At 51.4% G+C, this 18,056-nt stretch overlaps 1 protein-coding gene across 1 annotated transcript; it reads left to right on the top strand.

Annotated features, from left to right (window-relative positions):
* Positions 1-10,946: 10,946 nt before the first annotated feature.
* GC (GC vitamin D binding protein) lies at positions 10,947-16,444 on the top strand. The gene is made up of 12 exons (XM_040586501.1): positions 10,947-11,051; positions 12,618-12,687; positions 13,129-13,261; positions 13,360-13,571; positions 14,009-14,141; positions 14,286-14,380; positions 14,686-14,815; positions 14,966-15,168; positions 15,388-15,520; positions 15,630-15,727; positions 15,989-16,121; positions 16,213-16,444. The coding sequence occupies exons 1-12, from the start codon at positions 10,994-10,996 to the stop codon at positions 16,273-16,275; spliced, it is 1,461 nt and encodes a 486-aa protein (XP_040442435.1). The 5' UTR covers positions 10,947-10,993; the 3' UTR covers positions 16,276-16,444.
* Positions 16,445-18,056: the final 1,612 nt, after the last annotated feature.

Genomic DNA, 18,056 nt, shown 5'->3' with positions numbered 1-18,056 from the left:
CTACGGGTAGTGCAGGGTACCATCTTTCCTGCCAAAGCCAGGCAAACCCTGGGGGAACTAACTAAATAGCTACACAGAAGTTACTTTTCACCCCTTCCGCCACTGCTAAGCTTGCCCTTCAACCACCCCTCTGGGATCTGACCTCATTGACTTAAATTGGGAAACAGGTCACCCCAAACTATTACTGGCCTTTAATCTTTTGCCAGAAAAATCAGCATAGGCAGCATCTTTCCCTTCTCTCTCTGCACACATTTAAGTCATGCCTTGCTCCTCAGCTGTCTTCCAGCCCCACCACACAAAAACACATCATAAAAGGCAATATATCGGATGTTTTTCCTGGTTCTCTTTGAAACTCCTGAAGTTGTTTTTCCGAGCTCTCAAATGTCCAGTTCTTTGACTATTTGAGTTATTTATAGTCCCAGGGTTTATAGTGTTGCCCTGTGCCCCTTCCTTACCAGCCCCGTACTCTACACTGGTTCATGCCCCTGCTATCACACTATCCTTGCCTTATACACCGTAGCATTAATAAGTACCAAAACCATCTCCCTCTACATAGTATCAAAACATTTGACTGCAACCTAAATCAAAATGTTACATTTAAGCTATAGAATGTTAAAACCCAAGTTCAGATTTGGCAATAGCACCCAGTCATTAGAAAATGCTGTCATTTCTTTTGCTTGTTGCAGGTGTGCTGAAAACAGCTCCACAGATCAAGACAAGTTGGAAAAGTGATACATGTCAGCCCTGAAGCCTTGCAAAGTCTGTACTGGGTCAGCAGTCTCTTGCTAGCCATGGCAATGGACTATCTTTCTTAGCACTAAGTCAAGCAAGCACTCTAAAAGGCTGTTGATCTAGAGCACTGAAATTCTCCCAGCTACCTCGACCTTCTTGCCTGGGCAACACTCTTTCCAGCTGCCTGCACCCTCACTGCTTATCACCTTCAAAATAAATTAAAAAAAAGAAAATCAAGTTTCACCTGGATTGCCCTGGTTCTATGCAGCTCCCATAGTTCAGCAAGTGGATGAGTGGTATTGGCACCAGGAGCAAGTGACACTATCAGGACCGTGGGGCTCACACCAGTGCTGAGGTACCTCTGTCTTGCACTGCACATAGCCCTTTCAAGTAGGCACACTGTTCCACTAAAAGGAAACAAACGAACAAACAAATTCAGAAGTAGGAAGAAACATCGGAAGTACGGACTCTTGACCCTAGATGGTACTACTGCAGGGTATGAAGTGGAAGAGAAGTTTGCAATGATACCTTCCGTGTCCTCTGCAAGGTGCCAGCTACAAGGGAGCTGCAGACCCAACCCAACATCCCAGGGCATGATTGCATTCCCTGATCTGATCGGTGAGCTCCTGGGTAAAGCACGACCTGCTTTAATGCAGCAGCCAGCAAACCAAGACCCAGAGACGGAGCCCAAGTGCCAGACTGAAATACAGGGCACAGCTCAAAGGACATGCTACATGCCTGCCAGCTGCACGCGTGCTGGGACAACCACAGCACCAGCAGCCACCAAGCTTCTCACGGTCTTGCTGCTGCACGGACCTGTGGCCAGGTAGGGCTCAAACCTCCACGCATCACAGCAAGCCTTTGTTTTGGCCCAGCTGCTCTTTTCCAGTCACGACCAAACATCCAAATGTCTTCCACCCACTACTCCTCTGCCCTAAGGCACTGTATGTATACTACAGACACGTTGCCACGTATGGATTAAACAGCCATAAAGCCATAATGTCAATACCAAATTTGCCTGCCCACCAAGTTCTATACCGAGAACATCCTGAATAGGAGGAACATTTCTCCCACTCTCCAAACACCGAGACCTCCTCACTGCAGCATCTAGTTCAAGTAACACAAACTTAGTCCTGGGCTGTGAAACAAGGGATTGACAAACACCTAAAAATCATCCCTGCCTCCAGGGTATGCAGGCTTGGGAAAAAGCCCTTCCCACTATGCTCCTTGTATATTCCCCCCTGCCACTTGTCTCTGCTGCCATGTTTGGAGGGGTTTATCTCAAGCTGTATTTAATTTCTGTTCAGTGCAGACATCTGGTGGCCAAGGTGGCGATGGCAACTGGACACCAGCAGTGCTGGTCAGGCCATGAGTGACCAGCACATCAGTGTTTGCTGCCTGCTTCAGAAGCGGACAGTGCAGTATGCCCACTCACCCCAGCTAGGCGTGCCAAGCCTTCTCCCCTTACAAGTGGCAGCTGGTGGTAGAAAAAGATTTAGGCAGGGACGATGTGTTGCCTTAATCTTTCTCCCTCTACCTCAGCTTATTTCTTCCCTTCCTCTAGCTTCAGGGACTTGCTGGTCCTGGATCTTCAGTAGATTAAGAGGTACTTCTGTAAAGGAATAGCAAGCCCAGGAGAAAACAGGCTGGGATTTTACCTGCATGTTGAAGAGCACATCCCCAAGCAACATTAGCTTTGTAGATGCTCTATATTGCAATTAAAAGCCTCAATCAATCCTGCACGGCAAAGCAAAGCGGTTTTTAACTCCTCTCTCCAGGCAAGAGAAATGAGCTGACAGTAGGTACCGTTTCCAGCTGACCTGGCCCTCACCAGCAGCTGCAGTCCCTGAAAGAAGTACATAACGCCTTACTCTATTAGTGTGAGCTACTGCAAGCCCTGCGGTACCAGGATTTGAAAACTACGTTTAGGTCAGCAAAAAAGCCTCTAGCTGGTGCAATTAACTGATTCAACTGGCAGATGCTGAAGTTTTTCCAAGTGCATAAAAAAACTAAAGGAAAAGGTGCTGAGCACACTGGAGTCAGAGGTACTTCAGGCACAGGTTACCTAAATTACTTGGAAACTGTTTTCAGTCTGGCTTTTGACTGCTGCCTCCCCATCACTTGGCGCTTTCCAGAAGAGCTATCATTGCTGGCTAGGTCAGGAAGGAGGGAAGGGCTATCAGACTCTGTTTGGAACCCCTAGTCTCACTTCCAGTGAGCAATGACACTTGCAGTGACTGCAGCAATCACCTGAATTCATGTCACTCCACAGATTGTTCTGAGACATCTACTGAATGACCTAGCCACATCAGACAATCATGGAGAGCTCTAATAAACATACATCAGCATTAGCCTTAGTACTTAGGACATAACTGAGATAATGCAGAGTAGAATACAAAATTATACCATTTATCTTGCTAAGTGGTTTTCAAGTGGTACATTAACACTACTTCATTGCAATCTTGAGAGCTTCAAGGAAAAAAAATAACAAACTACTAAACTACCAAGATGTCAATTTTATTATACTCCTGTTATAGAGCTACTCCCAAGCAGGTTTTCTGTGGTAATCTTAAATACATGTGTGTTTCAGAACCCTCACACTTCTAAAGCAGTCACTTAAGGAGATTAAATTCACCAGACGCTTTGGTTTGCCAGTCTCTAATTTGTACTTTCAAAAGATTTAAGAACATTCTAAATCAAAATGAGGTTTCTTGGTGACAGAACAACATTAGATGAGGAAAACCAAGAGACTTTCCATAAAGTTTTTACCACAGACTATCCATTCCCATCACTATCATCTTTAGTATCATTTTTCTTTTTTTTTTTTTTTTAAAAAGATACTTTGTTTTCAAGTGTTTACATCAGTCAAGGCACTGCTCCTTTGACTGCTGTTACCAGAAGGAAATCACAAGTTGATTTATACCACCTACAAATAGGTAAGACTTAAAGGAAAACTGCTCTAACAGAAAAAAAATCAATAGCATTATGATAAGCTGACATCTTTATCTTTTTTATTCTTATTTCCATCCATAAAAAGGAGTCTAAACTCAAAAACATGCAAGTGTCCTCCCTGAGCATACACACAAGACTGATGATAGCTCCTTTGATGGAAGCCAAGTTTCTGAACGCCTGCTGCAAACACAAAATCAAACAAGATGCAGGTTCCTAATTTAAGGTAATCAAGGAGTGCATTTCTCATTAAGGGAATTCATTTTAGACGGGTTTGTGTCACAGCACTATCAAAACTCACTGGCTGCAACAAGGCTTTTCCTGCCCCATACCAGGTTAACTTCCATAAACAGTTCCCACACCTTGCCCCAGCACAAATCCCCCACAAGGTTTCAGCAGTTCATCTACTGTTGCTGTTTCTCCAGCCTCTTCAGGACTGTCCACCCTGCTTCTTGCCTCTGCTGCATCCAGGTTCTTTCTTCTCCGGGCTCCACTTCCAGCCAGCCTCTCCTCATCCAGGCCCCCTGTTTCTCCCAGGGCCTCTCCTTGTCTCTCCTACAACTGGGGCACCCTTTGCTTCTTCCAGATCTCTTTTCACCCAGTGCTCCTCTTCCATACCCCTCAGAGCTATTTAACTACTCAGCAGGAACCAGCCACAGCTGCACACCATCCATGCCAGCCGCGGAAGCCCCTGAAGCCAGCCCACAGCTGTATATTATCAATGTTAATTAACCTGCCTTCATTCCTCTATAACTCTTCTACAGGTTTGTGATAAACAGAAGGTATTACCTGGACAGGCCTAGGAAATCAACCTCTCTCCTTACCCTTGGAAGCACAACACCACGTGCCTCACGATTCTGCCTACACCGAGTCACAACGTTTCCCACACCACAGGGACCATGAGCTTCCCTGAAACTGGTTCCCTGTGTGGCACAGCCTACATTGCCCAGCTACACAGTGCAACGCAACAATGTGTAAAAGAGTGAAATAAAGGAAATAAAGTGAAAATTCATACAACCAAATGCGTCACTGATGCTACGCACAAAACATGTCTTACCTGACAGAAGAGAATAAGTAGCTCCTGGCCTTGTTGGGTTTATTTTTCAGCTGCACTGCTTAGCAAGTGGGTAATGTACTCAGGCTCCCAGCCACCACCTGTTTGAGAAGCACCACATGAGACAAGTGTCTGCAGACCAGTTTTACAGGTGTTTAGTTAGTCCACTGGGAGACAGACGGGACACTCTGCCTTGGTGCTGCACCTCCATTCTGAGATGCCTCCAAGTGGTTTAACCACAGCTGGCCCCACTGCCCATCTCCATGCCTGCAGGCAGCACTAACGCCACGTCAGCTGCACACCTGCAACAGTTCAAGTTAGGCTCAGACCAAGCCCTGCCACTTCTTGCAGCATAGCTTATTTATGTTTCAGAACATCAGTTCCAACTTTTTTAGGTATAACTTAAGTTTAACCTAAGAAGAATCATCTGGCAATCATTACCCAAAAAATTCCAGTGCATCATCTTTGTCTATTACCTCAACAAGTTCAGTTAGGCTTTGGGTCAGAAAAAAGCCCACTTGTATCCAAGAACTGCCTCTAATTACCATTACCTGAATTATCCAGGTATTAGATAAACTTTCAAACAAAACACATAATCTTAACGGAATCATCTGGTCAAAGATTAGAAGCTCTAATATGAGCTTTGTAGAGCACGTGGATGAAGCCAGTCACTAACCCACTCTTCTGCATCAGCATCTGGTCCCACCCTCGGGGAGGAGTTCAGACATCGACCCCAGAAAGCAAGGAACAACCTCTGTGTAGCACATGATATACAGAGGCTTTGACATTGCTCAGGCAGGAGAAAGCCAGCTGCAAATGTTGTACCCCAACCCTTTGTTTTACTGCTTATCAGTATGAATCTGTGTTTACACGTACTTCCTGAAAAGATTTCCAGCTTAGAGGATTTGGGAAGCATCACTTCATCTCACCCTGCCTTCCAGCCAGCCGACTCAGACAAGCTTGGGGTAGCCACTGAAGCCAAAGATTCACTGGAACTCCTGGGTCAACAGGCAGAACAAGTGGGTAAAGGTACCAGGTGAGGTGGGTCAGGGCACCTGTTAGTGCCCTCAGCTCCCTGGCATGCTCCCAGGATTTTCTGCCTCCTTTGATGATAACCAGCAGTGCCAGCCTGCTGCACCAAGCCGTTTCACAACAGGCTATCGAGTGCCCTCTTCAAGGGCTCCTTTTGATAGAAAGCTTAGAAATAACTAGACTAATAGGATATGGAAAACTTAAAATAATTAAAACTCTCAATGTATGTATAAAGAGGAGCTTCACAGTATGACTTTGCAAATTAGGCCTGGTCCTGGGGCCCTTTGTACTGATAAGATGGACCTGGGATGCTCGTGTGCTGGTAAGAGGACACTGGTATGGGATCTGTCCTGTTTTTTGGTTGCGAAGAAACTCGAGATAACGACACCCACGACCACCACCAGGAGACAGTGTGCAAGCGCAAATGGGAGGAAACTTATGTTAATGACTTCTCGGTAGACTAATTATCCTAACCCAACCGATTCTCGGGGATTAATTGAATATGTATGAATGTATACTTTAAATCACACGTGCACAAAGAAGTTGGGGCAGCAGGTGCTTTTGGAATTATCCACCCTGTTGCTCGCCGGTGAATTAAACATACCTGCTTTATAACCTATCCTGCGTTATAAAGTTTAATCCTGCACGTCCCTTTCAAGAGAGGAGAGAGCCCACCCTGGTTTGAGGGGAAGAGGGCTCCTCAAAAAGCAGCTCTTCATGCCTCAAAGTACCCGCTGCTAAAGACATTTCACAGAGGACAGCGATGAAACCGGCTGAGCAGGCACTTGGACTCAGTATCAACCCAGGGCTGCTCCCGCGCAGATCTGTGACAGCCAAAACCGAACCTGCTTTGACACCGGCAGCCCGCTTCCACCGGGCAGCACAGCGCACACACCAGCTACCAGCTGACATCAACCCCCCACCATCTATACAAGCCATACATATATGTATATATATAACTATGTATAACTATACCGTACAGAAAGGCACCTGCTCCAAGGAGATGCCCCTACCAAGCACAGCAGCATCTTTACCGGCTGACGTAAGGACGTACCCCCCGAAGGGCACCCCCTCATTGAAGCTCAGCATTACACCTCACCAACACTGCACAGCCTGCATCAGGCAATTAATTAAACGTGCCCCGTGCAATTAACACAAGGTGAGGGCTGAACAAAGCATTTCGGAAACAGGCTGCCGTCAGGGTGGTTCCAGAGAGCGCTCAGTGATATGGTGACAGGTGCTTTATTTCAATAAATACAAGGGTTTGTACCTAAGTTCGTAATACAATTTTTTATAGGCGTTATTTTCAAACATTTGTATTTTTACATGTTTTTGTAACAGTTAGCATTTAAACCAGCTTTAGCACTACACACTAATTCTGCTCCCGGTTGTACTACAGAATAAAACTCTGAAAAAAACCAAATAAAAATCTGAAACAACAGATTAAAAAAGAAGGAAAAAAAAAAAAAAGAAAAAAGACAAGAAAAAATAAAAAGGGCAAAAAGAATAAAATCAAGAAAATAAAGGGGAAAAAAAACCTAGAAACAAACAAATAAAAAGGCGGGGCGGGGGGGGGGGGGGGGGGGGGAGCGGACAGGAAAAAGAGACAAAGAGAAAAGCGGAAAGAAAAAAAACGAGAAAAAAGGGGGCGGGGGGGGGGGAACACGGACCTAATACAAGTCCCCGCGGGAGCCGCGGGGCGCAGCCGCTGCGGAGCCGCTGCCTCAGGCCCCAGCCCCCAGCGGGGGTCCCGGCGCTGCCGTAGGCGCCCCCATCCCCCCATCCGAGCCCCGCGGGGCCCGGCCCGGCCCGGGGGATGACCCGCAGCCCGGGGGTCCCGCTTCCCCCCGGGGGAGGCGTCCGTGGGGCTGGGGGGGGGCGCCCGCCAAACCGTATCCGTATGGATCCCAGCCCCCCCCAGTCCCGCCCCCCCCAAATCCCAGACGCTGCTTTGCAGCAGAACAAGGTTCTCCCCTGCAGCCCTTTGCCTTTAATTGAAATAATCGCCTGTAATTGCAGCCTGTCTGGCTGCAGCACCCCCGGCGAACCGCCTGGCTTGCTGCGGCACAGCCGGCTCTAAGTGACCGACTGCTTCGGGGTGAATGCATGGCAGCCAGATGCCCCCCACTGCCAGGCGGGGGGACCTGGGCACCTCGCTCCTGTTGGCTGTCCCAAACCCGCTCTGCCCTAAGCCCAGAGGACCTGGTCTGGCGGGGGGACAGCTGGTCTAAAGGGGGAACATCTGGTCTGGAGGGGAGCGGAGGCAGCGAGGCGGGGGGACCCTGCCTGCGGCACCATGTGCATGGAGCCCGGGCAGATCTGGGGTGCGGGGCGCAGCGGTTGGATTTCCATCCCTCTGGACCTGCTTCCCTGTCAGCAACGTGCTTCCCAGGCAGGACCACGAGGAGCACTTCAGCTAGATTTTTCTCCCTTTTCCAGGTGTGTCTTTGGACACTAGAAGAGGATATCTTGTTGAATTTTCATTCTTCAGGGGGTAAATGGGAAGCTTAGCTCCAAGGAGACCCCGCAGAGTTCTATGACGCTCCCAGCAGAACTCTGGGATGGGGCTGGGACAGGCATACCCTGGCACAGTTTGGCCGCCGAAACCTGGCTGCCAGGACCGACCCCTGGTCGCTCTCCGGCTCAGCCAACGTGCTGGTCGGTGCTGCTGCAGCCCCCACAAAACCAGAGGCCCCAACCCAGCAGCTGCAGGGGCAAGAATTCAACCCAATGCCATGCAACTCACCGAGGCACACTGGAGCTGAGCTTTCCAGGGTAACAGCGACATTTCCCCAGCAGCGCGGGATGCTGTTCATTCTCCTGTGTTTAACACCCCAGTGCAGGGGTTCACCGATGTTGCCCATGCTCATGGGATGGTTTCATGGGGATGGAGACCCGGACACAGAGACCAGCACCAGTCACCAGCTGTCAGGCAGCCACAGTGCAGGATGCGCACCGGGAAGCCCAGCCTGGCATCTTATTAATTATTAGCCCTGATGAGGGCTGTTGTGCAAGCAATTCGAAGGGATGGGGAGGGCAGCCCAAACCTACCTCCAAAATCCTGCCCTCATTGCTGTGTGGGGTGAGCGGGTGGGCACAACCTGAGTCACTGCTGAGTGGGGATGGGTGGCAGGACCACCCTCCTGGCACATATACAGCATTTCATTACATTAAGTAGGTGTTTACGTCTTCTCTTGGGTTTTTTCTGATGTGTTTCTCAATCTCGCTTGGATCCTCACACACACACACACACACACACACACACCAATTCTTCATTGACTTCACCTGCCAAAAGGATGAGACTGGAGAGAGCGGAAATCTTATGTATGGGGCATCTTATATATCCACATCTCCTGTAGCTGGGCATCGTATACACACACCTTATAGAAGCATCATAGTGCAGGTGAGCACGCACGCGCGCGCGCACACACACACACACACACTCTTATTGCATTAGTGAGAGGCATCTTGCAGAACCCAAATCCCGTGGGATTCAGGCACAGCAGGATGATGCAGGCAGCTGCTCATCCCAGAGAAGCCAAATTTATGGGCAGCACGGGTAGGAGGCTGCCACCATGCCTGGGGGAGGAGAGCTGGCTTTTTCAGCCTAACACACCACCACTTCTCGTAATTTTTCACATCCTGCACCATGCATCACCCTGGCTGCAGTAATTTTACAAACAGTTCTCCTCCATCTGGTTTAACCCATACCCAGGCTTTCGTCCCAAACAGGCTGACTGTGGCGATTAAACAGCAAGCTGCTGAGAAATTACAGCTTGACTCCTACAGGGTAGTCACAAAAGAGACCAAATACCTGTGTTCGTACCCAAATAGCCCATTACCCAGGTTGCTTCTGCACAGTGTGATCAAACCCTCCTCTGATCTCTAATGGTTCTGAATCCTCCTGAGCATCCACTGTCTCTGGTTTTATCATATATAAAATGTATATATATTTTATATATATGTATATATATAAACATTGTCACTGTACTGAAGAGCATCTCAGCTGGCACGTCCACCTGTGGGGGGCTGCTCAGAGGGGAAAAAGGACCTTTAGTTCCAGTAAAAGCAAGAAAACCCACTTCCACATGCATCTGGCTGTGCACACAGTCCTGGTCACCTCTGTCTAACCCCGAGCCACCTGTAGACCATAGCCACTGCAGGACTGTGCCAAGAAACAAACCCACCGCTACAGGATTTGGAGGGTGGCCCGAGACAAGCAGCAACCAGGTCAAACGCTACTTGTCCTAAACAGCAGCAAACTCTGTACACTTGCCTGGAAAAGGGGATATTTAAGATTTGGTTGCTCTAGTCACGACTGAGCTCTTAAAAAGCCCCAACACAGCACTGGTCAGTTCGCTCATGGGAAGCCACCTGAGAGAAGCTGATTATTTCAGTAAACACCACTAACCCAGGGTGGGATTTGCTTGATAATTATTTTGCAGCAACCTTGGGCCATGATGCCTGCTGTCTGCCTTCCTAAGGCTGAATAAATAAGCTGCTCCTGACCCTGGTGGCTCTGCAGTCCCTCTGGCCCCAAGCCCAGGCACCTTGCCAGTGCCACATACAGCACCCACTGCCCCTTCTACTGCAGCTCCTGGGGGTCTCCAGGGCTCCACTATCAGCCCAAGGAGGGGAAAAAGCAATGCATGCCTTTGGAAAGCAGCAAACCTTGGGGCACATGACACCTGGCCATTAGTCACTTTGGGTGGGAGTCACCCTGACCTAGCGCTGGTACAACATGGTCACGGAGGCGCAGGGCGCTGCACCAGGTCACCATCACCTCACAGAGCAGTTGTCCCCACCTATCACCACCCTGGCAGAGTTTGGTGTGCTTGCACCCCAAAAGTGCAGGCTCCTTCCTTGCACGGGGCTGGGAGAACCATTTCTTGGCCCAACCCACATTGCTTTGCGTTCCTGGGATGTATGGAATGCTTTCCCCGGCACATCCTCTATTGTTCATGTTGCACCCACCATCCATCTCAGGCAGGAAGACCCTGCCTGAGACTCCTACAGCAACGCATCCCCATTTTGCTGAGTTAATGATTAAAATCAGCCCGATTTTGGAGGTGCTGGCACCCAGACTATGGCAGGCAGGCCAAGGATGCTCACCCTCTGCCCCTCCACTGGGATTAATCATTCACCTGACAATTGGCACTACATATAAACACTGGGATGGGTTTCCCAGCACTGCTTTTCAGCTGGAGGAGGGAAACCGGCTCCAACATGAGGGCAGCTCTCTCCCTGATGCTGCTTTTAGCCGCTGTGCATGCCGAGCACCGAGGTAAGGGCATTTATCATGTGTCTGGGGCTTTGCTCTCCTGCAGGGATGAGGGATATGAGGCTGGGGTCCATCTGCTCTGGTGGTTTTCAGTGACCTCCCCTCTCCCCAACCCACAGCCAAATCACTGGGCAGGAATCAAAGAGAGGGAAGGGAAGGCATGGGATGATGCTTTGGTACCTGGGATACCCCTTTGGGGTGATGCTGGAGGAGCTGGGAGGGAAAGAGCCTGGGCTGGTGTCGGGGTCAGAGAAAGGAGGAGAGGACTGTGTCGCAGGGCCCAGCTTCTTCCCTTTGCAAGGGAAAACGAGATTTTCTGATCCCTTCACAAGCACCTTTTTGGTGTAACACCCACCCCTCGGATGGAAATGATGCTCTGTGCCACCCTTTGCTGCCTTCACAGCACTGCAGGGAATCACCCACCTGCCAAAACCAAGAAATGCAGTAAGTTGGCACTTGGAGCCGCGCTGGCAGCTGCTGTTCCTGTGAGGAGAGAGACCTGCCTTTTACCATGGCTTCCCCTTTTTTCCTAGTGCTACCAGCCCTGAAAAAGCACCATCACTCTTCCTTCCCCACCCAAGTAATGTGACCTTCAATGTAACGGCACATAACCCCTCGGTTTTGTGGAAATGACCTTGCTTCACACTGTAACACCAGTAAATACTGGTATCAGTATTTACCCTGCCAGTACCAAAGTCTAACCAATGCAGTTTACAGCAAAAATCAATAGCATTTTTCCAAGGATGAAAGAGTCACTGGGGATGTCTTCACTGCTGGGTGCTTCTGACCTCCATGGTCCTGTCTCCAGAGCTCCCTGGCAGAAAAACCAACACCTCGCATTTCACACACCCAGAAACATCCATTCAGACAAGGAATGAACAGGCCTGATGTTTTGGCTGCTGCTTTCACAGCGGCCAAGGAGGGGGTTTGCCCCTGCCCCTTTTTTTGGCTGCAGAACTGGAGCAGCAGCCTGGGTACCAGAGGTGCTTCTCCAAGACCAGCAGCACAGCAGCTGCCTTTGCTGGTCTGCAGCGCCGTACCAACACCTTCCCAGGGGCAACCACCAAGTCTGACTTGAGAAAAGAAGCAACTGTGTAAAAAAATAACAATCCTCAAGCAAATAAAGCAAGAGCTCCACAGCCTTTGGACCATGTTTTGTGGTGGCATAGCATCCCCCACTCCCACACCACTGTTGCTGCCAGGGAAGGAAGGGGAAAGAGCAAAACAGGGTTCAAGTAGGAACAGGATCCCCAAATGATCATTTTCCCTGGCAAGAAGAAAAAGATCTGAGTTATTTTCCTTAGGGGACTCAGGCAGAGCCATGCTGGTTTTAGGTTCTGCAAGGAGAAAGGTTTCTGGAAATGAGTGCTAGCTGCCACCCAAAGAGAAGGGCATAGGAGGTGGTACTGCAGGGGAAAGCAAAACCAGCATTTTCCCAAACCCCAGCTCCAGCAGATGCAGGCTAACTGAATCCCGGCTCCCCGGCCACCCCAGGTACAGCTAGGGCTGTGCCCTAGCAAGCCAAGGCAGAAATCCTGCTCACAAATTCTCCTTTTTCTGCACTGACAGGTAAAGCTTACGTCCGGGACAAAGTCTGCCAAGAGTTCAAGGCCCTGGGGAAGGAGGATTTCCGAACGCTGTAGGTACCTCCTGCCGTATTTGCCCTGACAGGACACTCAGCACCTGATCCAAGATCAAAAAGTACTAAATAAAAATAATTTTAGAAAAGGGAAGATTTATTCATTCTCCACAAATGAGGACTCCGAATGCTCTTAACAGGAGAGAAGTTTGCTTCATTGGTGAACTCCTCAAAACCAATTAGGTGCCTAAATAATCAGGAATTCAAACAGAGCTGGTGCGTGATCCCCTGGAGAGGGCAGCCCCCAGCCTGAGACCCACTCTGGGTCTTTCGCAGTTGTTTTCCAAGGAATATGCTGCTATTACTTGCAGCGCCACAGCTGCTCCTCTCCAGCTGACGATGTTAAACCCCATTTTGGCAGAATTATGCTGCAATGTGATTTTTGTTATAAGAGAGAGAAACATACCCCTAGCTCATCCTCTCCTTGCTCCCTGCTCCCAGGACCATTATTGCCAATAGCAGGAAATTCTCCAACGCCACCTTCGAGGAGATCAGCCACCTCGTCCACGAAATCGTCTCCCTGGCTGAAACTTGCTGCACTGAAGGTGCTGACCCCTCCTGCTACGATGACGGGGTAAGGCTGGCCGAAACTTGGTGATGGACCCCAAAACCAGGGATAGGGGGGACAGTTTAGGATGGTTACCAGCATGTAACCTCCTCTCCCTCCCACAGTCCTCAGCTCTGTCAGCCAAATCCTGCAGCGCAGACTCGCCCTTCCCGTCTCACCCTGGCACGGCTGGCTGCTGCGCCCATGAGGGGCTGGAGCAGAAGCTGTGCCTGGCCGCCCTGCGGCACCCACCCCAGGACCTGCCCCGCTACCTCCAGCCCTCCAACGAAGAGATCTGCCAGGCCTTCAAGAAGGACCCTAAGGACTTTGCGGACAGGTAAGCCAGGCTGGGGATGGCACTCGGTCTCACCGATAACAGCCGATTGAGCCAGTGTGCATGATGGCACTGGCTGACATCCAGGTGCCCACCAAGCGAGCATCTCCCAGTCTTGCCCCGCTGCCATCGCTGCTGTGGCTCTTGGTGACTGTGGGGCTACCAGTGCATCAGAGTAAAACACTGGGGCGACCCGCATTTGCACGAGCCCCAGCAGCCGGATATTACCAAAGGGATGAGGAGTGCCACCGCCTGTGCAAGTGGCTGGAGAGGGGCCACCAGCCAGCTTGATGGCTTGGTGCAACAAGCTGGCAGCATGGGGTGGTACCAGGATAGGGCTGCCATCTCCGGGCAGCCCTAACACCCCCAAACCCTCCATCTCCTGCACCTGAGTACCCGATCCCGGGGCACCGGCTCAACTCAGCCCACCTCTGCCACAGGTTTCTCCACGACTACGCCAGCAGCTACAGCCAAGCGCCCCTGCCCGTGCTCCTGGGCTCCACCAAGTCCTTCCTCTCCATGGTTTCCACCTGCTGCATCTCCCAGGCACCCACCGCCTGCTTCCTGAAGGAGGTGAGGCTCTTCGGACCACTGGGCTCAGCCCCGTCCTCGCTCCTCAGGGAGCTGGATGAGCACTGTGCCGATGGCCCGAGGAGAGGTGGCTGGGAAAGGCTTGCATTTCCCTCAGAGGACACCTCCATCTTCTTTTTACGGCAGAAACTGGAAAGGAAAACCATCTCCCTCCTCACCCTGATGTCAAACCGGGTTTGCTCCCGCTTCACGGCGTATGGGAAGGACAAACTCACCTTCAGGTAAAAGGGGAAAATGGCCTTTTCTCTCCTAGAAATCAGGCTGTGAGCGCATTCCTCTTTCAAGCTGCGGATCCTGTTCACAGGCAGCACTCACAAAGGCAGATGTTAATTACGTTGTAAAAAACAAGCGCGCTGTAGCATCCCGTGGAAGTGCTATGCCTGTAGCTGAGGCACAGGATGAGCCCCGTGGCTCCCCATCATGTCCCACCCACACCTCTATGCAGCAAACCCCCTGCTTGGAGCTGTTAATGGGGGAGGGGGGAGCTGAGCTCCCTAAGCCCCTCGTACGCCTTGTGCACGCCCAGCTACCTCACCTCGCTTGCTCAGAAGAGGCCCAGTGCTTCCTTCGAGGACATTTTCCCCCTGGCAGAAGATGCTGCTGAGGTGTTTTCCCAGTGCTGTGACTCGGTGGCTGAGGACTGCATGCAAAAGAAGGTAGGAGAACCAGGAGTCCACCTCAAAACCACCTCCTGAGTCACAGCAGGGGCTTAGGGCCTCGAACTCCGTTGTGGTGAGGGGGTCTGCAGCCTCACCAGCCCCGGCAGGAACCCAAGCCCCACACACTCTCTGCTCCCCTCTTTGCAGTTATCGGAGCACACAGCCAAAGTCTGCAGCATGCTGTCGGCCCAAGATGCAAGGTTTGCCAACTGCTGCAAGGGGAAAAACCTCATGCAAAACTATTTCTGCATCTTGGCCTTGCCACCGGCGCCTGCCCACAAAGTGCCAGACACGCAGAAGCCGCCGAACGAGCAGCTGTGCAGTGAGGATGGGCCTCGCCATGTCAAGAGGTGAGCGGTACCCACAGCAGCCGAATTGCTGACCCTTCCTCCTCCCCTAGTCTTCATTATATGGTTTGATTATTATTAGGATAATGGGGGGAGCAGCCTCTCTTCCCTCAGGGGTATCACCCCCAGGAATTGCACAATGATGTGAAAAGCAGCCCCCATCCCACGCTGAGCAGCACCAGCAATAAAAACTCTTACAGCTGCTTGTTTTCCCTGCTCCAGGTACCTGTTCGAGCTGGTGCAGGAGTATCCCAGCATCCCCGATGCCTTCTTCGGCAAGATATATGATGCCTCCAAAAAAGTCAGGGGGGAGTGCTGCTCTGCCAAGGACTCCGCTGCCTGCCTGGACAGCAAGGTGAGAGGCAGGGATGGCTGCGCTGGCTCCCCTCCCTTGCTGCCCTGCATCCCTCAAACCCCCACAGAGGCTTTTCCCAGCCTGCTTACAGCCATCCTCTGCTACCCAGCGCCAGCAGATGGGAGAAGAGCTGCCCCCCTTCCTGGAAAAGGCCAACCAGCTCTGCGGGCAGTACAACAAGTTAAACTTCCTTGATTTCAAGAAGAGGTAACCTTTTCTCCCTCTCCCTCAAAACTGGATCAGTGGATGCAATCAAAATCTGGCCAAAAATTTGAGGATGGGTGAATGGAGCTGGTAGTTTTGAGCCTAAACAGCAGGAAAACACAGGGAAGCTCATAACACAACCCTTGCAGGGGGTCCAGCCCCATTCCTGCTGCCACCTGCATGTGCTTCCCCTCCCTGAAAATGCCATAGAGGTATTCAATGCCTCCAGCTCCCTGCTAAAACCCGTCGGTCCCTACCTGGCAGGCTGCGGGAAAGCCTGACACAGACGATGCCAGAGGCCAGCCCCGAGCTGCTGGGTCAGCTGGTGGAGCAGCAAGCCGACTTCGCCTCCACCTGCTGCCCCCCCAATTCACCCCCTCTCTACTGTGCCTCCAAGGTAAAGCCACGGCCCCCTCACCCACCCCATGCCATGCTGGCGGTCAGCCTCCACGCCTGGGGCTGCCCCTCTGCTTTTCCCCCTTTTGCAGGTGAGCTCAGAGCTGGAAGCAGCATGCAAGGGGGGCTCCTGCCTGCTGGGCTCTGCACCCTGAGGTGAGCGGCTGGGGTGGGGGTCTGGTAGGCCGGCATTGGGGACTGCTCCTCCAGTCACACATGGATGGAACAGGGAATTGCAGGACCACCGAGCCCTCGGCTCCCTGTCCACCCACCGGCAATACCACTGATGTATTCCTGTGGCTGCAATAAAGACTGTAAAAAGTTCCCTCCCTGCTGCTGGAAAGGCTTTCTGCATCCCCGGGGCGGTGGGGAGGGCTGGAAATGGGCATGGCCCTGGCTCTGCAGGTAGGAGGAGGTCCCTGCTCTAGTCCTGGGAGCTAATGATCTAAAAAAATTAAGCAAAACCACCAAAGACATTCATCAAGTGCTCCAGAAGATGGCTCTCTGCCTGTCACCCAAGATGGGGCCTCTGGGCACCCCGGCAGCCCCAACACCCCCATTCCATACCCCAGACCCACTCCTCTGCCTGTATGAGCCCCTCCAACCCCCTTGCCTGCCAAGCTGAGCCCTGCCAAGTACTGGCACAGTTTGGGGGGTGCTGCAGGCAAAGCAGCCCCGCGTTGGGAGGCAGGAGGATGGTAAACCCAGCTGGGAAAACGAACGGAAAATACCCTAAGCCCTAACTGGGCAGCTTTTTGCGGGAGAACAAAATCTAAATATATGAAGGAAGGCAGATAACGATACCTCCATGCACAGAGCTGTGCTGTGCAAAGGAACCAGCAAATTAAAACAGCCTACGCTGTAGTGATAAAACATGGATGAACCACGGTGATGGAACAAGGAAAGCAGTAAATGAAATAAAGTGATGCGAACAGAGCAATGGCCTTACCAGTGGGGCAGAGGGACTCCATCTGAAAAGGGAAAACTCTGCAAGGGACAGAGGATTAATGGGAAGAATTGGGGGAAATTAATTTAAAGCTAATTAAGGCCCCAGAGTAACTACTTTGCGGACAGTGTTAGGAGTCAACAGTTGCCACACTCACCAGACCCGACCTTCAGTGAAAACGAGAAGAAACCTCGCTTCACAGCAGTTCCTCTCTGTACCCGAGAGCATCAGCAGCCCCCAGATCCCATTCGGTTTTCCCATGACGTGAGAAACGAGGTGGATTTGGCTGGCACAGTGCAGGGATTGTGCCCTGGGCTGCAGGTTGGTCCCTGCCAGAGCCTCTCTGGCAGTTGCAATGCTGACAGCCTCATCCCCAGAAAGGTGGGGAGATCGGCAAAGACCATCCTCCCCCCTCCCCACCCAGGAGCCTGCAGCGAGTGCTCACGGAGCTCGAGAGCTGCTGTCGTCGTTGCTTAAACCGTCTCCTAGCAAATACATCACCTGGGCCCCCACCTTTGCCTGCGGTTATCCTTGCTGGCAAAGTTACCTATGGACCCTGCAAACCCCATGCTCTGGGGTCACCAAGCCCACCCAAAGCATGCTAGAAATAGAGCGGGGCCAGGCTCGAATGCTGTCTGTGTTTTTACCCAGGCAGGGCTGGCAGCCTGTGCTGGGGACAGGCAGCACTACTGCACCCATTGCTGGCACCTGCCCGTGGGCAAGCACTGAGCTTGACCTTGCCAGCTCCCAAACCATGGCAGCAGTGGCAGCATCTCCACAGGGGCATGAGGGGGAAGGAGCCTCACCCCACGGAGGCTGCATGGGGTGGCAAAATGTTATTTTGGGGAACAGAACTGGAAATAATGACTTGCTTGCCCAGCAATGACAGTAACATGTGCTGGGCAAGATGAACACCTTTTTTTTTCCCTGCATCAGCACCCAGACGCTGAACACGCTCTCAAATTGTGGTAGCATGCAGCAGTTCTCACA

Source organism: Falco naumanni, chromosome 1, assembly GCF_017639655.2.
Source record: "Falco naumanni isolate bFalNau1 chromosome 1, bFalNau1.pat, whole genome shotgun sequence".
Lineage (NCBI taxonomy): Eukaryota > Metazoa > Chordata > Aves > Falconiformes > Falconidae > Falco > Falco naumanni.
This window is presented reverse-complemented; position numbering and strand designations above follow the sequence as displayed.